General features: G+C 37.4%; 1 protein-coding gene across 7 annotated transcripts in view; it reads left to right on the top strand.

The window, feature by feature from the left end:
• Positions 1-24,024, top strand: part of GPAM (glycerol-3-phosphate acyltransferase, mitochondrial) — a 29,723-nt gene extending 5,699 nt beyond the window's left edge. For 6 of the 7 annotated variants that reach the window (XM_041415468.1, XM_041415466.1, XM_041415465.1 and 3 more), the window contains exons 4-21: positions 971-1,044; positions 3,905-4,018; positions 5,259-5,408; positions 6,043-6,139; positions 7,162-7,298; positions 8,581-8,680; positions 9,437-9,649; positions 10,042-10,155; positions 12,091-12,176; positions 13,109-13,224; positions 14,014-14,084; positions 15,204-15,468; positions 15,957-16,099; positions 17,467-17,544; positions 18,317-18,457; positions 19,182-19,371; positions 19,481-19,539; positions 20,726-24,024. In XM_041415468.1, the coding sequence (XP_041271402.1) occupies positions 971-1,044; positions 3,905-4,018; positions 5,259-5,408; positions 6,043-6,139; positions 7,162-7,298; positions 8,581-8,680; positions 9,437-9,649; positions 10,042-10,155; positions 12,091-12,176; positions 13,109-13,224; positions 14,014-14,084; positions 15,204-15,468; positions 15,957-16,099; positions 17,467-17,544; positions 18,317-18,457; positions 19,182-19,371; positions 19,481-19,539; positions 20,726-20,842 (2,265 nt within the window). In that variant the 3' untranslated portion in view covers positions 20,843-24,024. The remainder of the gene's footprint in view (positions 1-970; positions 1,045-3,904; positions 4,019-5,258; positions 5,409-6,042; positions 6,140-7,161; positions 7,299-8,580; positions 8,681-9,436; positions 9,650-10,041; positions 10,156-12,090; positions 12,177-13,108; positions 13,225-14,013; positions 14,085-15,203; positions 15,469-15,956; positions 16,100-17,466; positions 17,545-18,316; positions 18,458-19,181; positions 19,372-19,480; positions 19,540-20,725) is intronic. The other variant, XM_041415464.1, reaches the window with a different exon arrangement.
• Positions 24,025-24,290: the final 266 nt, after the last annotated feature.

Below are 24,290 nucleotides of genomic sequence, written 5' to 3'. Positions count from 1 at the left end.
GGCTCTGCTCTCACCATAGCACATAATTTCTACCTGATTTGCAAATTACACAGGACAGTCATATATTTTAATTTTGTGGTAAATGGTGTGTCCTAAACAAAATACAAACAAACGACTCTTGCCTCTCATTGCAGAATTGGTCGTGAGGTTGTTTTGCAGCTCTGTTGTTGCTGGTGACCATCTTTCTCCTTTGCTGTCCCTTTTTTGTCTTCTTTGACATGTACAGTTCCAGTAGTTTTAGCTGTAGTTCACTGGCAAGGTACCAGTTTTATAATTAGATGTCATTTGAGTAGAAAGAAATCAGCCTCTTGGTCAAGGTATTCACTTGGACTATGGAAGAGTAGAATTTAGATCTTCCTGTGAAGGAATATTTGTTGTGGAAGTGCTCCTGAACTCATCCCAGTTAATACCTTGGCATGTAGAGTCTGTAACAAGGCTCTACTAGGCTGGACTGAGTTTGTTGTTCAGGCAGAGCAGGAATGTGGAGATTTGCCACCTTACCATGGATGGATATCCTGACCCTTGGGCTGTTGTTACATGATGCTTGTTGTGCTGGCAAACCGGATGCTACAGACTGAGCATCAAATGCTCATGGTTACAGTAATGCCCAGTGTGGCTTAATAAAGTTCTGTCACAAAGATGAGTTCTGTATTGTGACAAGTCCTGGTTTATATTACATCAGAATCTGCTGAAATGTTATGGCTTGAAGAGTGTAACCAGTGCAACCACACAGTAAAGCCTAGAGAATGCTTTGAAAGTATTGGACTTGGGAATAGTGATTAGAATTTCCATTTTCATTTTAGAAGTTTGTGTAACATGTAGGCAGATTCAACACTTCTCTGGTTTTGGCTTTGATTATAGTACAAATGAAAAACATTGCATCATCTTAAATGTTATGATGAATGTAACAGACAAAGCTATTTTTATGTAATGAAATAGTCCATCAATCTTTTTTTTCTTGGTTTTACAGGATAACTTCTTCAATTCTAGTATTCCTTCTTTGGGTCTACGTAATGTCATATATATCAATGAAACACATACCAGGTATTGTAGCAAGTGTTTCTTTTGCTTTTTACAATCAATGTGCTTTGATTTTATGACAAAGAAATCTTTATTATGGTCTGGACTGAGCTGATATATATTGTTGTCCTAAAATGCAGAGATTTGGTGCTGTCTTCAGTAACGTGCTTGTTAAATCTGGCTGTGTGTATTTGGGAACTGGGCAAAGTCCTTTGGGATTATAGAAAAGGAGTGTAGGGGTCAAACCTGTTTCACAAAAAAACTGGAATTTTTTCAAAAAAATTCCTTCTCCTTTCATGCAAATGGCAGCATCATCTGTAGCATAATATTGAGGGCACCCAATTTATTCCCTTATGCAGAATGACTTCAGGCTGCCATTTAATTTACTGAGAAGATCTGTCTCACAAGTTAGATGTTGACTATTACCACTTATGGCAATTAACCTGAATATGTTTTATGAATCTGTCTCTTCTCTGCCTCAGTGTCAGAGTGCAGCTTCTGAAAAGTGTGGTATAAATAAAAAAAAAACCAAAAAAATTATTTTGTTGCGTTATTGGAATCATATCTTGTGTTCTGGGATGAAGATACTAGAATTGCTCAAAAATATTCTGTTCTTTGGAAAGTTAATAATGCTTGCTAAGTTTTCTTACAGTAATCATTAGCATAAGTAGGTCCTGCAGTGTTTGTTGTAGAGTCAGAGCAAACAAAGAGAGGCCAGCAGCCTGATAGAAATGAGCCAAAGTGTCTGAGTGAAAGAAGGACAGCATTGTGTGTGCTTGAGAGGGAGAAAGCTAATGTTAGAAGCTGTTCTTTATTAAATTTGTATTAATTATGGGTTTTTTAACAGTTGAGCTTATAGTTTGGAATACAGAACAATAACAGAAATACTGTTGAACTTTTTAAAAATCAGTTTTGAAAGTCTAATGCTTGAATGGTTTTGAATAGTCAAAGTTACTTGAATTGGAAATACAAAGAGAAAAAATGAGTTAATGAATTATTCTGAAATAAACGCATCTAGCTCAGAATAGTGAGAAATATAGTGTCATTATAGTGTGAAAATGGACAATTTTAATGAAATTCTGTGTTTCATGGAGCTACATAGTCACAGTTTCCTGACTTTAGAAAGCAGGGGGGGTTCTTTTTAACTGTCAGCATGCTGTAACTGTATTGACAGCCTTTATCTGAGGTACAGCTGCCAGTTTTAAATGTCTCTTGACTGGTCCATTCTTTGTCTTTTCTATCTTCTCTTATTGCTACATGATCAGAAAGCAGAATTTTTCAATTAAACTACATTATGTCTAAGCTGTAAAATGAATGTAGAAGCCTTCATACCTTGACATATCCCTGCAATAGCTGTGTGCTGTTCTGATATGTTCATAGTTACCAAAAAATATTGTTGTCAGAAAGCATATCCTTTTCTTTGCTTTCTAGAAAAATCAGTAAGGTCCTTAAACTTTAAAGAGAAGGGAGATAAAAGAAAAAAGTAATTAAAAGAGAGTGACCAGTCTTCTCCTCTGACAGCATGAATAGCTGGTCTGAAAATTTGTGTGATCATTCCTTGCCACTCTGTGCCCATGGCTCGTGCATGTGCACCCATCTTAATTACAGTGCACTCTGGGGCTTTGGCCTTTTGCAGTGTAGAAGTTCTGTCTCATCTTTCCTCAGTGTTTTTACCACATGTATAAATTTACTGAAGTGTGGTAGGGAGGTTTAACAGCCAAGATCAGTAACTTGAGTGATGACAACGGGTGAGACGTTGGCGGGGCTCCAGCATGGAAACCACCATGAGCTTTGTCACCCACAGTTCAGCTTGGGACACTCACTGGAGCAGCAGACAGGCATTGCACCAGCAGACCTCAGGAAGGAGTTTTGCATAATACTTACTGCTCTGGGCTTAGAAATTGCCAGATTTTAATTTTTTATCTAGCTGTTAATTCTGCCCCATCACATCAGCTCTGCTGTTTGGGGGTCCCAGGTGTTTGGTTTGTCTAATTGGTGGCTTGTCCACTGCTGGCCTGGTAAATGAGGGAGTTGGGGAGAGGAATAGTGATGAGTATCCACTGTGGGGGATGGGGTGTAAGCCATTTCTGTGTCACAAGCATTTTCTGTGATGTTTGATATTTCAAATAACATTTTCTCAGGTGATTTCTGCTTGTATGACTGAGAGAGTAGAGAACAGGGTTAATTAAGAAAGAAGAGACTGTCTTCATAAGTTACCTTAAACACTTTGAATTTTAGTGAGATTTACTGATTATTTTGTAGTTATACTCTTGCTAAAACTTTGCTAGAAGAAATGGAGAAGACACATAGGACTGGGTGTTTGAGGACACAGTAAAGGAAGAAAAACTAACTAAAAACGTGGGTTTAGTTTTGATGGCTAATGCAAACATATTTTCAAGTGTTTGTGGGAGTTTACCCTGTGCTTACGTGAGCCGCTTTCCCAAGAGGACTTGGTGTTCCTTGAAGAAGTTGACAAAGCTCTTAGCTGGGCATTTACTTTCCTTGGTGGAAAGGGGCACCAAACTGGAAATCAACACTCACTTTTTTTGACCTTGCTGAGCTGGCAAGTTGGTTCCTGGGGACAGACAAAATGTATATGCTGGTTTGGTTGCTATAGTCATGTGATTCTGTGGGTATTTCAAAGCCAGTGTCTCCCTGAATTGGAGGGGTGCAGATGTTGGCTCCGATATTTTGTGCTATGTTTCATCTATAACATGAAGATATTGGCAATTTACTAGATGATACAGAAGCTTTTAGACAGCCATTTATAAACTTTTACTTACTTTTGCTTCTTAATTGTTTTTTTTAGTTGTTTTTAATGCTGTTGTTTTTGGAAGCAAAATATTTTGAGGATCACACTGAAATACCCTTCATATTTTTGTAGGTACAGAGGGTGGCTTGCGAGACGCTTTTGCTACGTCCTTTTTGTGCAAGAGAGGGATGTTCATAAGGGTATGTTTGCCAAGAATCTGACAGAAAATGTGCTGAATAGCAGCAGGTAAGATAACACAAATTAACTATTTAAAAAAATTCTAATACATTAAAATATGCCTTAATTTAGAAACTACAAATTTTGAAAATCAGACTGTTTAAAGTACTAGTAGATGCAGGATCTTTAGCACAGCCTTTCAGGAATGTAGCTTGCAATTTCTTTTGGAAATTGTAAAAGAGGGGAGTTTAAGGATTACAAGTCTCTAAATGAAGGGTGTGTAGTGGTGGAACAGCAGACAGTACACAGAAAAATAAATTGCTACATGAGAGCTCTTCAAACTTCTGTTTATCTAATTCATGTAAGTCATTACCACTGAAGTCATTCTGCAGTCATCAGAAATTGTATTTCAGAAATAATAGGAAAGCAGCATTTTGGAGTAACCTGAGTGTACACCTGGAGAGTGTAGCAAAAAATGGAAAAAGGCTGTAGAATGGAGTACCTAGCCTTAACTTTGTGGAGCTTGTTTTCTGTTTCATATGCCTCACTTTAAATGACATCTTGAGCCCCTGATCAGCTGTTCAGGTATCAGTTTTCCTTGGACACAAAGAAATTCAACCACCTGCTTGCTCCTTGAGGCTACTTTTGTCAGAAGGCACACACTGCCTACATTAACATTCCTAATTCTCCTGAATTTTTAAAGCTTGAGTCACATCTGAAGATGATAGTGTTGCTTTTGAAAAGTAAAGCAGACTGTGTTGTGCTACAATCAGGGTGTGTTAAAGCCACTTGCTGTCTCTTGGGTGTGTTTTAAAGGGGAAAAATAGCCCTTATAAAATTTTGGTAGACTTGGTGTAACTGAGAATTCAAGGGCAATAATAATCTAGAAGTTTAAAATGGCAACTGCATAAATCTATCTAATGAGGTATGTGAAATTGCTGTGGCAGGAAAAAGAAAACATCAACAAAAATGAGACTGCACCTGTTCCCCCTGAATTTTTAACATTATTAACCATTTCAGAAAATTTGCAGTTACATAATATTTTAATATTAGTACCTGTGAATTGTGTATGTACTGTTTCATGTAGTCACCTTTGAGCCCATTCAATCATCACCTGCCTCTTAAATTAGAGCTTATAAAACTGAATCAAGTTTAATCCATTTGGAGTACACAGTAGTTTAGTGTGGATACTTTTTATGTTTGCAGGTTACTCCTGTAGTAATACGTAGCTCGTTCCTAGCTGTTGTTGTCTGTGTTTTGGACTCTTCTGTTGAGGGGCTGTCTCACAAACTTTACTTTTTAATGTTAGAGTCCAGAAGGCAATTGTAGATGAAGCTTCTGAACCAAGTACTCCTGGCAGTTTTGTTCAGACGGATCCTAAAGCTATCAACAAAGTGAAGAAAAAAGCTAGAAAAATTCTCCAGGAGATGGTAGCAAATGTCTCACCCGCTTTAATCAGGTAAGAAAAATGTCTCATCAATATTGTCAGTGAGTGGAAGAATGGACAAGCTCTTTCTGCATAATACCAACAAAAATAGTAGTTATTCTTCATTTTTAGATGCAGCAAAAGTCCTCTGCCTTTACAAGGAATATATTTTATGATAAGATTAAGTAAGAACTTTTCCTTTTCTCACAAAACTAGTTGTGGTAGGACCAGTATTGGCATCATTTGTTGTTTCAGGCTCACATGGGCAAGAGCAGCTATCTGCAGCATCACAGACCGAAAGATAATTTTTCCAATAGCCTATTCAATGTTATAATTTGTAGATATAAATATCTCAGGGAGAGTCTTATTTTAGATAAAATCTTCTCCTGTGGTGTCTACATTTACTACTGAGGATGATTTTGTCTCTGTCATGCTCCTAGTTCACAGCCTTCACTGAGGTTGATACAAGGTTTGTGTCATAACTGCAGGAGGCTGAAATGTGGCTACTAACCACAGGCAAAACCTTGTTTAGCAATTGGATTTTATAGTAATTTTGTTGAATATAAGTTACCTGATCAGCTGCCTTTGCCTTTAGTCATACAAAAGCAATATAAAACCGAGGCAGAAATAAATGAAGCTTTTTTGAGTTATGTTTGTTTTCCCTTAGGTTGACTGGCTGGGTGTTACTGAAGTTGTTTAACAGCTTCTTCTGGAATATCCAGATCCACAGAGGTCAAATAGAAATGGTCAAAGCAGCAACAGAGGTAAGGGAGGGTGGGAAAATGCAGTAAAGTAGATTTTTGAAGTAGTTTCTAATAGTGTTTGTGGCACTTCTCTTTTTGTGAGAGTTCTGCTAAGTCTGTATGAAATGCAATTGTAAGTAGGACTGTATTGTATCTGAAATACAACAAGAACACTGTGAAATAGTTTTCATAATTAAATATATGCTCCTAGAGTTGTTTAACCTAAAATACTATGTGAACTCTGGGTTTACCTTTGATTCAGGATCAAATTTTAACTATTAGGCTGAATGATTATCTCGGATAACCTTGCATCCAACATTATTTCTGTTTTTTGAGCTGAGGCAGCCAGCAATAAATTAGTAGATCTAGTCAGGATTTTTCACTTTTACTTTGATTTGGAATAACAACTTTTAAGAAAAAACTTTTCCCATTTCTTACTAGCAGTCTGTTTCCAGTTTTTTAGTATTTATTGAAATTGGTCAAACTCCTGAATGCTACCATTTTCTTTATACTCAAATGAATTAACTCATCTTGCAGGATTTACCTTAGCAATATTGATTAGATAAATCAAACAAATAAAAAAGCTCCTGTTATTTTCTGGGTTTTTTTGAATATTGTATTTGGGAAACCCACTATTCATAAATCCTTGCTAATATTTAATAGAAATACAGGTATTTTGGTGACAGTGAGGATTTTCCACATCACTTTAATTGTTTGATTATTGTCTCAGCACTGTGTGTCTGATGAAACTGGGAGTATTTGTATCCATTATATTAACAATGATTACGTTGTTAATGTCATAGATACAATTTAAAACTACAGTCCATGAAAACTAAGACTAAAGACAAGTTGACTAAAATATTCTCATTGTCCCAGCTGAAGGAAAACCAGGAGTAAGCAGACTCAATTATGGCAACTGGAAAATACCATCAGTTTAGATAAGATAATGCTAGCAATCTCAACAGTGGATTTAAGAAAAGGAGTAATATTCCATGTTTCTTATCAGCTAACTTGTTTCTTTTTTCCTTCTCTCCCCACCATAGATGAATTTGCCTCTTATCTTTTTACCTGTTCACAAATCCCACATTGACTATCTGCTTCTTACATTCATTCTTTTCTGCCATAACATCAAAGCACCCTACATAGCTGCAGGGAACAACCTCAACATCCCCATCTTCAGGTAATAACCTCTCCTTATTTGAAAAAAGACTGAGGTGGTGGGATCTGAACTATTGCACAAAATGTCTTAAGTACAAAATGATCTGACTGTTATTGGGCCATCATGTAGAACTTCTTTGGTTCCTGTGACATATTCAGAGAGGGAACATCCTTCTGAGAAGCTCTGTTAAAACCTTAGTAGGGTAAGGAGAAAGGATATTCCTTTTTTGGAGTCTCAAAGTGGTTAGATGACTAAGGAAAGGTGATATGGGAGAAAAAGTTGTGAATTTACAGCTCTTCATGGAGTTTAGTGAGCTGGCTAACGAGCAGCCATAGTACTAGGTGAATTATACTTTGTGGAAAAGTATTCCACTTGAGTCTGTGTTTAGATTGTATTTCTGGTGGCTGAAGAACCTGAGATATTTTAGGTAATATTTTGCCACTGAGACAGAATTTGGGCATATTTGGCATCTAAAGAATGACTGGATATTATGGGAAATTATTGGGAAAGAAAGGGAATGCCTTGACTTCAAGGGTGTTTTACACCAGTAGGTGCTGGTCTGTAATAATCCCAGTGAAAAAAGTATTCATATAAATTAGCAATTAAAATGCTAGTTCTTAGTGCCAGCAGAATAAATTAGCATAATAATCTAACATTACTTTAGGCACTGGGCACCCTGAGTTCAGCATTCAGCAGGCCCATGATCCACACATAGCATCCTGCAGAAAGGTGTACTTGTGTTTGGTCTTTTGAGCCAGTAAAGGATTTTTTTCAAGAAAACAGCCTATTCACCATTGCTTCTGTCAAGCAGAAAGGATGTCCTTATGAGAACTTCTTGCTACACTATGAGATAAATGCAGGACCATGCAGGTGGTGTAATTGCTGGTGCCATGTGGGAGCTACCTGCAGATTGCTCTGTTAAAATCAGCTGGCTGAGCTGATTCTGCAGCTGAGGGGAGTGTGTGTCACACCACAGGCATGCAGGCCGTGCAGTCTGTGCAGCACAGCATGGACTGGGGCCAGCTCAGGTGAACTCTTACATGGGTCACCAGCATTTCAATGTGCAAGAGTCTCCTGGTCAGTGACCTGTCAAGGCAGTGAAGTGGAGCAAGACAGTGCAAAGAAGCCTGTTCATAAGTGAAATAGAGAAATATTTGTGTAGTCCCATCATGTGTAGTGTAATACAGTTTAGTCTTTAAGAATTTAAGTTGAATCCCTGTTGTGTGCAACAAATTATTTGTTGGAGATGTAGTAGTTTTCTGCAAGCTGAAATCAATGAGTATAATCCTTCTTTGGTGTGTAGCACGCTGATCCGCAAGCTGGGAGGATTTTTCATTCGTCGGAAGTTGGATCAGAACCCTGACGGTCGTAAGGATTTCCTGTACAGAGCTTTGCTCTACGTGGTGTGTATTTCTTGTCTTTCTGTAGGTAGCATTTCACTTGGGTGGCAAGTGGGAAAAGTGGGTTCCATCACTCTGGAGATGTATTTATTGCTTTGAATTTGTCTTAAATTTTATGCTGCTAAAGGGCATTCATTTTTGTATGAAGGTTTGAATTTATAGAATAAAGAAAACTGTATGCTCAGCTCTTTTGAGGATGAGCAGATACCCACCTTGCATAATCCTTATTAAAGAATGAGGAATTAATGCTCTCTGAGTTAACTTATGCTTGTTTCACTGATGTCTTTTGTTGTGAGGCATCTCTACACTAATTCACTTAGCACAATGAAAGTCTCTGTTCATGATGGGTTGATGTAATCCTTTGTGCCATTCAGTGTAGTAGCTTTATTTGCATCTTGGAAGATGGGATGTGCTGGGGAACCAGAAGGAAAGATGAATGTGAATCAACTCTATCAACCATTGCTAGAGATGTTTTTTGAACAAATGTTTTATAGTGCTTTTATATTCATACAAATTCAGTTGCACATAGGTCTGGGCTTGTGTCAGGCATGAATTAATTATTGGGTTTTTTTCCCACAAGTACTCATGCCAAGTCATGATCTTCATTGCTTTTAAAAAGAAATGGTTGCTGACAATATATCTGAAATATAATTGTATGCTATTATGTATAAGTATGCCACTATCATTAGATATTTATTTTTTTCTCTTTTCCAATCTAGATATTTCTTTTTTTCTCTTTTCCAATCTTTTTGTATTCAGCACATAGAAGAATTGTTGAGACAGCAGCAGTTTCTAGAAATATTCTTGGAAGGCACACGGTCTCGAAGTGGAAAGACATCTGGAGCTAGAGCAGGTCTTCTGTCGGTGGTGGTGGATGCTCTCTTCTCAAATGCTACTCCTGATGTCCTGATTATACCTGTGGGAATCTCCTATGATCGCATAATTGAAGGTCACTATAACAGTGAACAGCTGGTAAGAGCAATCAAACAACTTGCTTTGCCTAGATTTTCTGCTTATGTGCAGGATTTTCTGCTTATGTGCAGGAAAATATGTTACATAGTTAAAGGTTGTGCTAGTCCTCTGTTCATGGACTCAGGGTTTGTGTTGAGCCATGAATCACAAAATGTCTCTGATGGGGAGTGTTGAGGTACAGGTGACACACTTCTAAATGCAAATTCATGACATGACAAATAGTTCAAGGGGATATCTACAGAGAAAAATAGTTCTCTAGATGTACTTGAAGTTATAAGGTGTGTCAAAAGCTTTGGGCTTGCTTTGTATGTTGTTGTATGCATTTTAATTTTAAACATAACCTTTTAATTGCAAAGTGGAAGAAAAGCAAAACAACCACCTATGTTTTCTAGGGCAAGCCTAAGAAGAATGAAAGTCTTTGGAGTATAGCTAGAGGAGTCTTCAGAATGCTGCGGAAGAATTATGGGTGTGTCAGAGTAGATTTTGCACAACCATTTTCCTTAAGAGTAAGTTTCTTATCTTGAAGGTCTTTTTGAAGGTTTGACATTTTCAGTGTTTCAGTAGTGGGACGCGTTTATTTCGACTTTCTCATTTTGGGTTATCATCACTAACATTTTCTGCTGCAGTCCATTCTGGCAGTACAAAAATATCCCTAGTTTTGATGAATGTTTGAGTCTTTGGACACCTTTGTATTAAGCAGAAATAGTCTCACAGTTGATATGTTAGTTTTGAAACGATCTAAGTATTCTTACTGGTGGGGTTCTTTGTTTAACAAGTGATCTGTAAAATGATCCTTATACTATCTAGTAATTCTTTACATTGTAGAGACATTTGGAGTTGAAGGAAGCTGAATACTGTTTTCCAATTTAATTTAATGATACTGCTATGGTTAAGGAAGGGCGTTTATCTCACTGGATTTTTAAAATTGCTGAGCAAATTAGTAGCTATAAAAGTGTCATGGGTAATATAAAATGAAAATCTGTATATTCCTTGAAAGTCATCATTCATTATTAGTTCACAACTATTACCTACAGCACTTCACTGTATACTGTTCTGTAGTTTCTCAGGGAATGGGGTAGTGTGGTGGTGTCTGCCTTTACTCTAAATTTTCTCAAATTTCTTTGCAGAATCTGCTGGTACTAATCTACATTTCACTAATCTGTATTCTGCCATTGTATACCTTATTTTTAGTGTGACTTTAATAAGATTAAGCACTGTAACAGCAACTTACTAGAACATTATTCAAATTAATTAGGTGTTCTTCTTTCCGCCCTACTTGTCTCAGGAAAAGCAGTAGGGTTGGAGAGCTTTGGAGGGTTCAGTTACCACAGCATGAAATTATTGTGACCGGCTGTCCTGCATTATAATTAGTGTAGTAGGGAAAGATTCTAATGCTCTTCCAAAGGAGGAGGCTTGGACTATTCTTGGTAGGGAGTTAACAAGTTTTCTTGGATCAGTGTAAGGAAAAGAGGGTTATCTGCCCTCTTAATCTAGTGAAATGCTAATCACTCTGTACCTTGCCAGCAGCCTCTGTCAGGTCCCATTTGTACCTGTGTTCCTTATTGTGCTCTAGAATGGTGACAAATGACATAAATCGTTAAAGTGTGCCCTAGCTCACATTTGCAGAAGCGTAACTGTAGTTGTGTCACTGCAGGTTTTTCTGAAGCACATGAGCGTTGGGGGTTAATTTTGGGCATCTGCAGTTCTATGAGCCCAGGCTTGGAAGCAGAAGAGAGTGTGAAAGAGACTGTGAAAGTCTTTTAAGCAGCTTTCCTGGGAGAGAGCTGTTTTCCTGACCAGCAGGTTAAGTGGCTCTTTAGTTTCCCATTCTTTACTGAAACTGAGGGAACACAGTGTCCTGAAAACAGAATAGTGTAAATTTTAGCCTATAAGGAGAGGAATTTGGCTTTTAAGAAATTTGAGATTCAGGAATTCCAAGCATGCAGTTCCCTGCCTGCTTCCTGGGGGCTTTAGTTTGTGTCTTGCAACTGGAGTTTTGTACAGCAGTGTTTCCCCTTAGAAGTTCTCTCTCACGGCTTTTGAGGAAGGCAGGAGTAAGCAATAATTACAGTCTCCATGCTGGTTCTGAATGGTGCTAGGTTTTGCTCTCATTTATGTTAATGAGGCAGTTCTCATTAATTTAGTCGTGGAACTCATCTCAAAGGAGTTGTTCACAGCAGGGTGCTGACAGAGGTTATGTGTTGTTTTCAATGCAAGTTTTATATGAAGTACAGATTCCTTGCTATGGGAAGTCTACCTTTTGCATTAAGTAAAGTCAAACATGAATAAGCTGTTGAAAACTTAATATCTCTGACCTTATTACTGCTTTTTTAGTGTGAGCTATTTTTAATCAGTTGCCTTTTTCCTGTAACAGCATTATCAATTGAATGCAAGAATAAGGTGGAAAAAGTACAAAAAATAATGAGCCTTTTTTTTAACAGGAATATGTAAACAGCCAAAGCCAAAAACCTGTGCCTGCTCCTTTTTCTTTGGAACAAGCTTTGTTACCAGCTATACTTCCATCAAGGTAGAGATTTTTTTGGGGTGTTGCTGAAAGGGAGAACAGGTTGGGGTTTGTTTATCTTTTTTGTGTTCTGCATTAAATTCCAAGCAATGCTTGAACTCCCCATGGATAATCTAATTTTTATAGAAAAGTGCAAAACTTAGGCAATTCTAACTGTAATTTATTATAAGACTTACATTCTTCCTGATGAGGTCTGTTCAAATAAATTCAGGTAGACTTTTTTTTTTTTTTTTTTTTTTAGTAACCTCTGTTGATTTGTTTATATGGGAAATTTTATGGGAATAATTTAGGGAGAAAAATGCCATGCTTAGGGAAAAGTAAAGGATTTGTTTTTAAACCTCACAAACATTTCACAAGGTTTTTGGAATAATTCCAAAGCAAATAGGACCTGTGAGTACTCCTTCTTTTCAAGGAGGCGACTGTCAGAACTGCAGAACTGCTCAGCAGTTAGTTCTGCATTTGTTACATAGACAGACATTTTAGCTGTTTTTTCAGGATTTATACTAGCTTGTATGGTCCTGGTGGGGGCAAAGTCAGTCTTGTACCTTTAGAAAGTTGTAAGTCCATACAAAAGACTGTTTCTAGTTTGTAGAGAAACTGGGCTCTGTCTTTTAGGCAAATTTGTTTTTTCTACTGTTGTCCATGTTCATTGAAGGAAAAAGAGCAATTGGTGTTACAGCAAAGTCATGAGTAGCCATAGAAAAAGATTGCAAGTTTTCTTCTGGTAGTCTTATCATGGATTGTTGTGCAGTGCAAAGAAATAATCAGGAAAAGTTGGTAGAGCTTTTTGCTGATAACATTTTCTGACCTTATCAGACTGTAGTGGTGTTTTGTGCTGTGGTTCAGTTAAGTGTACATTAAAAAATCAGTTTATATTATTTTACATTTTGATCAGAATCTAAATGTCATCATGTTAACTTTTATTCTGTATTCAGACCTAATGATACTGTGGATGAAGGTGCAGAAGCCTCACTGCCCAACTCCAGGGATATCACCAGTGAACCCTTCAGAAGAGAGCTGATATCCAACTTGGCTGAGCACATTTTGTTCAGTAAGTGCTGAAGAGTATCACTAGCACAGAATCATAGAGTGGTGTGGATAGGAAGGGACCTTAAAGATCATCTCATGTCAACCCCCCTGCCATGGGCAGTGACACCGTCCACTGGAGCAGGTTGCTGTCAGCTGCCTGTTTGGTTTTCTGACAGCATGAATTTTCTGTGTGGTAGTGTCACACTTCCTAATTGTCTCCATTCAGATGATCATTTCATGACTTACATGACTTTCTTGACAATTCTCCATCCTTTGTCTCCCTCCATTCTCTTCAAAGTTTAGTAAACTCTTTCTCTGATCAAGTAGAAGATTTTTATTCTGTTTGTTGGACTAGTACACTAAACTTTCTGTAGCTGAGGTGCTGGATTGTCATATTGATACATTTATTGCTTGTCTCTTCACGTAAGGAGCTATTGAAGTGTCTTAATGGCATTATTTAAGATCATACATGAACTCCTGTAGCTGCATGGACCAGTGTTGCCAGGTTTTATAGGTTATGTGATGTACACTTCAGTCAGTAGGACTGGCTTGTGGTACCAGAGATACACAGGAAACAGTACTTACTTCCCTCAGTAAATACTTAAGCTTTATTTGGCCTTCTTAGTCCAGGTTACTTTGATTACTTTAACATTGTTTCTAGACACACTTAATACACTTTGTATTTCATTCTGTGGGTACAGTTCTGTGCCTATATCAACGTTACCATTTTTTAAATAGTGGGTGCTCTTTCATTTGTAATGGTGTTTGGAATGTCTCAGATGCTCAAGAAGTTTATCTTGTTCACCTCTAGCTGCTGACAAGTCCTGTGCTGTGATGTCTACCCACATTGTTGCCTGTTTGTTGCTGTACAGACACAGGCAGGTAAGGCTTCTGTGTTGCTTAAATAGCCAAACATTGCTTTGGCCTTGTTAATTATTTTTTAAAAAAGTATGGTTTTTACTATTGCATGATACTGATTAAAAAAAACGAAGATGCATTTAAATTAAAGTGGATTTCAGGTAGTCTGAGTGCTGATATCTTAGTTAGCAGTGGGTGCTTGAACACAAGCCATTATTGATGGGATGATAATAAATGCTCATGTGGAAATAGATCTTTGTAATTCAAAATGCTGTGTTTTTTTAAAGATTACATGGGTTTCATTTATTGTATTAGGGCTGTTTTTTAGATCTCAAAACACATTCACTACTGTATACTCTAGAAACTGTTCCATTAATTTCCAAATTGGTTTTAGTGTTCCTCAGTACTAAAATACTACATCACAATGGCAGAATGATACTGATGTTTACCTGAAGTCTTGTTCATGAAAGTTGGAAGATTTTTTTTCTCCTACAAGTTTGTTTTGTATTTTTTCTGAAATTCCTTCAAATCTGAAGCTTTTATTGCACATAAATTGAGAACAAATGGAAAAATATTGGTCACTTGTATAATCCTGCTTCTGGAGGAAGTATTACCATTCTCATCAGTCCAGTCTTTCCAATTTCCTAAAACAGTGGAATCAGAGAAGCATTTTATAATGTGATCTGACTCCATCTTGGGTAAAAACAAGAAAATTAAGTGCCTGAGGAAGGGGCTTTCCTCATGATCCACACCCATTGTTCAATTCTATTATGTGCAGTATTCCCAGCTAATTGATCATTCACTTTATAGCATAGGTAATGGAAATATTAAAATTCTGACATGGTCTTCAGGTATCTTGAGGTATTCAGGTCTCTGCAGGCTGTGAAATAAACAAAGAAGCAAAGAAAAACCTTGCATTCCCAAATGGTTTCATGGCTGTAAAATATAATTGCATTTAATTCAAAACATGTGGAACTACTTCATCAAAACCTGAGTGAAAATCAGTTTTTCTGATACGACTGTTGTGCTTTGGATTGTTGGCAGTTAGTGTATTGTGTTTGATATATACCTGATTATGTGGTTTACTGTTAGATTCCTGTGCAGAAAAATTGTTTAACTGTGTGATTCTGTGTTTATTTCTAGGGAACTGATCTTTCCAGACTAGTAGAAGATTTCTTCTCTATGAAGGAGGAGGTCCTAGCCCGTGACTTTGACTTGGGATTTTCAGGGAACTCAGATGATGTTGTCATGCATGCCATCCACTTGTTGGGGAACTGTGTAAATATCACAAACACGAGCAGAAACAATGAGTTCTTTGTCACTCCCAGCATCACAATACCTGCTGTCTTTGAGCTCAACTTCTACAGCAATGGAATACTTCATGTGTTCATTAAAGAGGCTGTTATTGGTATGTTTTGGGGTTTATCAAGGAAAGACTTTCTTGTCTCGAAAGTCAAAGTACCTGCACAAAAATCCCTATCAGTTTCTCATGTTATTTACTGTAATATATTTTTTCAACTCATGTTTAACTTAACAAATTATTTTAAAGCAAACTTGTATTCTGTTTGAGGAATGTTCCCATTCTTTTTTCTCCTCATCCTTTATGTTTCTTGGAACTATTTGTGTATTGGTCACTGCCATATGCAAGGCATTATCAGAGTTCTGAGCCAACATGGCAAAACCTGTGTTTTGGTGAGCAGTATTTTTATGAGATTTTGTTTTGATCTGACATTACTGGACACAAAATAGTGGTTAAGTCTGTCTTTATTCTTGAATAGCATGTGTAATATCTGACTGCTTTTAGCCCCAGAAGTGGACAAAAGAGAAGTTTGATGTTTCATTTGCCATAAAGCTCTTTGGAAAATTAAACTTTTCCTGTGTTTGTTTCTGCTCCAGCCTGCAGTCTTCATGCAATTCAGAGCAGGAGGTACAGAAATGGTACCAGTGGTGCTTCTCCCAGTTTAATCAGTCAAGAACACCTGGTCCGAAAAGCTGCCAGCTTGTGCTACTTGCTTTCCAATGAATTCACTGTGTCTTTGGTAAGTAATTGCATTAATTGGCCAGTGTTTGTTGTGCTTGTTGTTTTAAAATTACAGGATGCTTTCTACAAGTGTCGCAGCTCTGGTCTGTTCACTGTCAGTGCAGTGTGATGGTGATGGGTATCAATGGCTGTCACACACTGAGTGCCACCTGCTGCTCCTGCAAGTGCTGAAGGGGGTGATGCTGGGCTGGGCCTGGGACATTTCTGCTGTGCTTCAGGCCTTTCCTGAGAAAGGCAGCATTAAGAAGCCCACCTCGAGTTGTGGGAAGCTGAGAGAGGAGCTTCTCTAACGTATTTTGTATAATTCCTGTTATTAGATCATCACAGCTGTATTTTTGCATTCTGCCCAAACTATTTATATATTTTTTTACCTAAAGAGACAAAAGCTGTTTTTGTTTCTTTTACAAAAAAAATACTCAGTCATTGTGAGTATCCAGCTCCTATGAGTTTGCACAGGTGATTGAAATTGCATTGGGAAGTAAGGCTCTATATTCTAAAGATATCCCTTATTTGCATAGGAGTGCAGTACTCATGTTGTGCCACACCTGGTACTTAGTGGAAATTTTCAACATGGCCTGACTCCACTTTTTGTTGTGACAAAACACTGACAAGAGCTGATGTTATCTCACTTTTCAGACACTGTGTACCTCCAATTTGAAGTACTAGATGTTATTTTTTCTTATGCGTAGAAGTTACTTAAAATTCTAGAGATTCTTGAATTAGTTCTTACATTTGTACTCATAATTGACTTGTGCATTTTTATGGAAGCATAAACCAAATTTGTATTTTTGTCTGGGTAGTAAAGTTAGCTCATACACTGGAGTTCTTTAGTAATATTATCCTTCTGCTTTCAGAGTTAATAATTAATCATTATTTTTTTAACTAAGAGAATATTTCCTAAATGATTACAAATAATGCAAAAGAAGTTGGGTTTTTTTATTCAGTTTCAAAACACATAAGAGAATTTCTTGGAAGTGTATTTTCCTTTAAATTCCAAATAGATCACTGTTATGAGTTTCAATAATTTTAATTTTATGATGATTTTGTTCCAGAACTGTTAACAAACTAAAATTTGGTTAGAGGCTATTAAAAAGGGAGAATATTTAATGTAGCTTTCTACCAGTGGTAATGCATTTTGGAAAACTCTTGAACATGTTTTAAATATCCTATTTCACTATAATTTTTTTAATGTCTGCCAGGATAAACACAGGAGTGGTGCATTGGGATTATGCTGATAAAAATTTAACAGCTTGCATAAAGGAAATAATACTGCTATAGAAAACATCGATACTGAACAGGGAATGGTGTTGCTTTAATGGGTGTAATGGATGTCACTTTTTCACTGCATTCCTTTATGTTGTGCAGCCTTGCCAGGTGATCTATCAAGTTTGCCACGAGTCTGTGGAAAGGCTGATCCAGTACGGAATTCTCCTGGTGGCTGAGGTAAAGTGGCAGAGATACTGTGGGAGTGGGGTACTGTACTTTGGGTGGTTTGTGCTCCTCAGTTGTGAGACTTGTTCTAAGCACATGTTGTTACTGAAAGCTTGTAACAATGTGCTCAGGACTGAGACTGCTTCATTCCTCTGTTCCTAAGCATCAGACAGTTGGGCACTGTCAGTCTGTGATGCTTCATGACTCTGTGTATAATTCATTTTACCAGTAAGGCTACTAAGGAAGACACCTATTTTTGTCCTGTCTTGAAACTTGGGATTTATTTTATTATTGAAGCCCTTGCAAATGTAGCACAGCTACATGGATTTTTTACTTTCTACTCTACAGGAATCAGAAGTCCAGACCTTTTGTCATTCTTTAATTCCTTTATATTGATCTCAGAATTACTGTAAAACTCCTCAGCTTGCAGCTTCAAGGCTGTAGAGAAGTCACTGTATGGTGCAGTTTGCCAGAGGTGCACAGTGCAAAGAAAACCTTAGAGGAGTTGAGGCAGCTGATTCAGCATATCTTTGCTTCATAAACTTCTTTTTGTGCACAGTAAACAAACCTTGGCACCCAGGGGGAAGCAAGAAAAAAACCCAGTCTTTTTCACCAAATTTCTCTTCTCTCTCCTTTTCTCAATGCTGCCTATAATTGAGTTTCACTTGCATCCATTAAATATTGGTTAATAAATGCATTACATCAGATGAGATTATCAAGTAAACCTATTGCTTGCCTGGATTTGGAGTTGTACCTATTTACCACCTTGTTTTTGAAATTTAAGCAGGATGATCAGGAGGATGTTAGCCCCAGTCTTACAGAACAGCAGTGGAATAAAAAACTCCCAGAGCCATTATCTTGGAGAAGTGATGAGGAAGATGAAGACAGTGATTTTGGAGAGGAACAGAGAGATTGCTACCTGAAGGTAATATTTTCCTTATAATGTTGAACTCCCTAGTGAGAGATATGAATTACTTTGCTTATTCAGGATAGGTACTGATAATTTTTTTTCTGGTGGGGGGGCAGGGGTGGGTTTTGTTGATTTGCAATGTTAGTATTTTTGTACAGTACATTTGTTTCCTTCCCATGAGGAAAGTAGCTGAAGAAACATAAACAATCTTTACAGGGAGGTGGAAGAGCAATGGGTTAGAGTCCTGAAAATTGATAAAAGATTCAAGTACCTTGGTTTTATTGTTTACATGCAGTCTAAAACGGGCACATCCAGCTGGTATTTATATTCAGCCTATATTTCACTTCACAGATTGCTTATGTTGATTTTTAGATATATTACTGTTTTTCTTAGAACTGACACAAACACTCTTTAGGATATCTTGTTAACACATGAAAACTTCTGTCTGTATCTGGGCAGCCCTTCTGTTGGCTGCAGAACAGCATGATGTCTTTAATTTCATCTTGGGAAAATAGTAGTACCCTAAAGCAGGAAAAAATAGCATTGGTCTGTGATGTTCAGTGCTTGTCTTTTCCCTCATGATAAACCTCTTTTTTCTGCTGTGCTCCCATATTGTGCTATGCCCCCACACTTGTTTTGTGCTTTTGTCTTTATTTTGGTTGCTGTTTAGACATGTTATGCCTTGCAGATCATTTCTGGTTTCCACTCTGTCACTGAACCTTTTGTTGCCTTTTCTTAGGTGAGCCAGTCTCAAGAGCACCAGCAGTACATCACTTTCCTGCAGAGGTTACTGGGACCCTTACTGGAGGCATACAGCTCTGCTGTCATCTTTGTGCACAATTTTAGTGGTCCTGTTCTGGAGTCTGAATATATTCAGAAGCTACACAGGCACTTAATAAGCAGGACAGAGAGGAATGTTGCTGTGTATGGTATGTTAAACTGGTTTTGGAACTGGGTTTGATTCATTCTGCTCTTTCTACCACAAGGTAGCCCAAATTGAATTTCAGTTTGTTTATCTCTGGGTTTTCTCTCTTGCAGCTGAGAGTGCTACCTACAGTCATGTGAAAAATGCAGTGAAAGTCTTCAAGGAAATTGGAGTAAGTGTTTGGTGCTCAGACCTGGCAGCTGTTAAGTTTCATTTCAATAATGAGCACAATTTGGGCATTTCAGGGAATCTGTTCAGTGTCTTTTTAAAATCAGTGATTGTATCTGTGGAAATGTATTGTGGGTTTGGAGCATTTTGGTTTCCTTTAGGCTGAGGGCTGTAACAGAGACCACAAGCTCTAGAATAGAGCACTTCTTGCCCCTGGGAAGGCCTGTCTGGATGGATGGGTGACTAGACATTTTTATTCACAGCAAATGAAGTTCATCTGTTCTACTCCAGGTCCCTATTGAACAATATTGAAAGGCTGAGAACATGTTCTGTGCTCAGTAATAGCTAAATTTAATTTTGAAGTCTACTTAAATCTTTAAAAAAGCATTAGTTATTGAATTTTGGCTTAGTAGTGAATGATGCTCCAGAAGAACCATCTTTATATACCTTAAGTGTTCATCATGAGGATGCAAGTCTTCTTTAAGATAAACATTCAATTTTGTACTTTACCACTAGTATTTTAAATCATAAATCGCCCATCTAGATTTTGCAAGTGAAGTGTTTTTCTTTCATCAGACTGGCATGGCTTCCTGAATGCCAGATAAGGTACAGCATTATAATTTAGAAAGTATTGACATTTGGGCACAATGTTGCTGGATATGGGTTTTGAAGTTTTTGCCTTTAAATTCTAATGTATTGAATAATCCAACCATACTTGGCCTAGTAAAGGTATCTTTCTGTAGACTCTGAATAGCTGTGAGGAAAGCACATACTGAATCCATCATTTTCCAACAGCAGGATAAGCTAGAATGAAAAGTGGAACTAGATAATGTTTGCTGAGCATCTTTTATAGCATAGTATCTGACTTCTTGTTTTTACAGTGCTTACACTTTCAATTGGATGTCTTTGATTTGGTTGTTTTGTCCCTCACTGCTAAGATTTGGCTGTTTCTCATGCACTGTACTTATTTCTCAATATATTTTCTTCCATAACCCCTGAAGGGCTTCAACCTTGAGTGAATTGTAATAATACCTAAAGGCATTGCCATCTAAGCCTTCAAGAAAGGAAAAGAAAGAAGTCTTGTAAACTTACTATAAAACTTACTATAGACCATAAAATTTTAATCTCAGAAGAAAGAAGATTCCTTTAACATGGTGATTCCTTTAACATGTGTTTGTGCTGTGTTTCAGGTTTTCAAGCAGACTCAGCAAAGGAAAGACACCATTTTGGAACTGGGCACTACGTTCCTACCTCAGAGCAACAGGCAGAAACTACTGGAATTCGTCATGAGCTTCATGGTGTTATAGACCACACACAGCACCTTTGTCCAGGGATGCGAGGACAAGTTTTGAGACTGTGGCAAAGCCTGGGGACGTTTGCTAATCCTTCAAAGTGTAAGGTGCCACTGTCTGGGTAAGGCCTTCTCTGACTTGAACTACTGGAAGACAAGTGCCTTCTTACATGTGCATTTATGGGTTTCTTACAGTCCCAGTCCTGTTGTGATACAGCGATACTCAGATGACACTTTGGATACAAGTAATTTAACATGTTGCAAAAAATAATATAAATTATTAGACTTAGATGTAAAAAAAGTTTTATCAGTGTTACATTTTAAACAAACTTTTAAAGACTGTAACAGATGCACAAGTGCACATATTGGTGTTCTGTAGCTAACCTGAGATCTTGAGTTTAGTGGCAACACAGCTAATGGCTTAACCAAGTAACTTTCATTCCAATTCAGTTTTATTGTTTTAATAAATGGCTCAAAAATTTTGCTTAGGCAGGCTATATACTTCATGGATAAAGCCATAGTTTTTCATAAGTGTTAACATAAATGCCAAAATTGTAATGAAAATTACAGGTACAGACATCTGGGAATAATGATCATGTAGCAGGTGGTTGTGAGAAATGTCAGCAGGCGCACCTTGCACTATTGAAAATGTGTAGTGCAGTGGTAAATTGCACTAATCACTGCTGTCAGGAGGAATGTGAGAGTAGTGTTCTTGCTTTTATTATGGCATCTGTCATTCAGCCAGATGAGTCAGGAGACAGTTGCCTGAATGTGAATATCTTGTAAAATCTTAAATTATTTAATTGAAAAAAACCTAATAAGTTCAGGGTTTTGTTTTGTTTTTTTTTTTTTTTAATTAATAGGATATCAGATTTTTTTAAGTGGAGTAAAGTCTTGATTTGGTGAAATAAGTTTTAATTTTGACCCTAAAAATTTCAGCAATAATTTCATTGATTCTTTGGAAACAACGTGTTCATATTATATTCTGTTGTTGAGCAGACCTAAATTGGTATGAAGTAGTACCTCTAGAAACACAGAAATATAAACAATGTACTTTATACTGTGATCAAACTGACTTACAAATAAAATTAATTCACAGGTAAAAGTGAATGATGAATAAATTCTGTCCTATGAAACAGGACTCTGGTGTTGCAATTTGATCCTTTTTCATGGAGGACTTGCACTGTAGATTTCATCTTCTCTTCATGTAAGGGCAGATTAGATTGCAGCCTGTAGTCCTGTATTTTAGTACAGCTGATTTAGCTGAAGCAATAACTTGGTGGTATGTGAAGCTGGTTTGCTTGTGAAATGTGTTTTCCCTCCTTTATGCCTTCTAGATGAGGGAAATTAAACATTTCCTTTGTTGCATTGCTTTGCTTGATTCTCACATCCTGGCCTTGTGAGCAGAAAATCCCCCAAACTTCATCATGTAATCTCTGTTGCTTAACACAAACATGGAAAATCATACTTGAATCCCAGCACTTACACTGTTATGCCAGCACAAAACTGATGCACACAATTCGAGTTTGTGGCCAAGGAGCTTGCATTTGTACTGCACATTTGTCAACAAGAATATTTCTGTAAGTTTTTTATTAAATGCTATTAATATTTGAAAGCTGCAGTTTATAGTTTATTAGCATTATACTGTTAGCACTGTGAGATGCATGTGTTTTGTCACTAAACCAGGTGCTCTACAACACTTAAAGAATTTCTGAACCAAAGCTACATTAATATGGATAAACACTGACCCTTGAGTCGCTTGTGTTCTTATGTCCTTCTGCTGTCTCAGCAGGACTGACTACATCACACATAATTTGTTTTGTGAAGGCTACCAGCTGTTTAGAAAACAGTTTCATCTCATACTCACTGATGTGCACTGTTCATCCACCTGATGACTTCTCCATACAATGTTTGTTGCTGATGGCTTCCATTTAATATCAAAAAAAAGTCTTAGGTGCTTCTAAATAACGAGCTCTCGTAGTTTACTGCACTTCAGCAAATCTGAAGTGTACTAACAGCAATGTTTGTACATTAAAAAAAAATCTAAAAATGAAGCAATATGAAGCAAACAAAACTTGAGTAATTTTATTAAGAATGTTTTGCCAACTGAGGTATTAGTTACCATAAAACCCAGGAGTACTGTGGTCACTGGAGTGTTCTGGCAAGGTGTTGCAGCTAAAATAATTTATAGCTCACATTAAAAAAAATTAAAAAATAAATCTGGTTAACACAAATCAATGAGTGGATAATAATGCATGTGAATACACATTAATGGATACTTATATATGCAGGGGGAGGGGCACCTCTAAAACTGTTTTGGTTTTGTATGAAAAAAAAATCCTGCATGTGATAGATTGGTACTATGAATCATATGCCACTGGAAGCCCTTGCATTCTGCAGCAAGTGTGTATGATGTATACCTGTATATATGCTAGTATGTATGTTCTGACACATAACATCTATGCTTTTCCCTGAAATTAAAGCACAGAATGTAAAATTATCAGGCTGTAACAGTCAAAAAGACTGAAACCAACACTTGCACTGTATTTACACCTTCAGTGTCTTCTGATTTTATTAACTTTTCATCTTTGCTTTGCTGTTATAATTCCAGGTCGAGTTGATTTCAGTAAAGTTAACCAGTAAAAGAGAAAGGACTGGCCCTGAATTATCACAACTGTATTTTAAGACTTTGTAAAGACTTACATGAGTCTCGTAATTCTTATGAGCATAATACTCAGGTGTGCAAACCTTTTTGGGCCAGTGTCTTTTCATGCTATGAGAAATTTAACCTCCCCACGCCCATCCTATCGATGTCCCGTTTTTAGAGAGATGGAAATGTGGGATTGCACTCCCCAGGTTCCCTGAGTTCACTGCCTGGAGTCTGGGCAGGGCGTTGGCTCTGTGCCCTGGGCAGCACAGGGCTGCACTCACCACCTCTGATCAGGAAGCATAGACACACACTTGCATTCAGCTGCCTGCCTGCTCCTCAGAGAAGTGCCCCAAGCACCACATGGAAGAAGGTTGAGCTGGGAGGTGATGTAAGATACTGTTGTTTTTGTGTTTGTGTGCTGATGTGCCGGGAACTGCTGACTGGAGAATGTTACTGTGTTTTACCTGTTATGTGTAATGCGTGTTTGTTGTAGAAGCACAGAGGTGTACTGGAGTCATTTTAATAAATTAAACTGTTTGCTAATATGACATTTAACAAGCTCCTCTAGTGTTCTTTTGATTTATTTTTTTGTTGTTCTGTTTTTTTTTAAATAACTCACTGAGATAATTTATTCGATAACTTCGTTACACTGCAGGTAGTTTCTGAAATTAAACCATTAAAATCCCTCATTGTAGGTGTATCTCTACCAGTGTATGAGCTAGACACTTAAAAAGCAGGTTGAAGTGACATCCCAAATCCTGAGCCACTGTTTTGTTGCAAAGTGGAGGTGCCATTTTGCCTCCCTCTTCCCCCA

Source organism: Onychostruthus taczanowskii, unplaced genomic scaffold (assembly GCF_017590055.1).
Source record: "Onychostruthus taczanowskii isolate IOZ18803 unplaced genomic scaffold, ASM1759005v1 scaffold5, whole genome shotgun sequence".
NCBI lineage: Eukaryota > Metazoa > Chordata > Aves > Passeriformes > Passeridae > Onychostruthus > Onychostruthus taczanowskii.
This window is presented reverse-complemented; position numbering and strand designations above follow the sequence as displayed.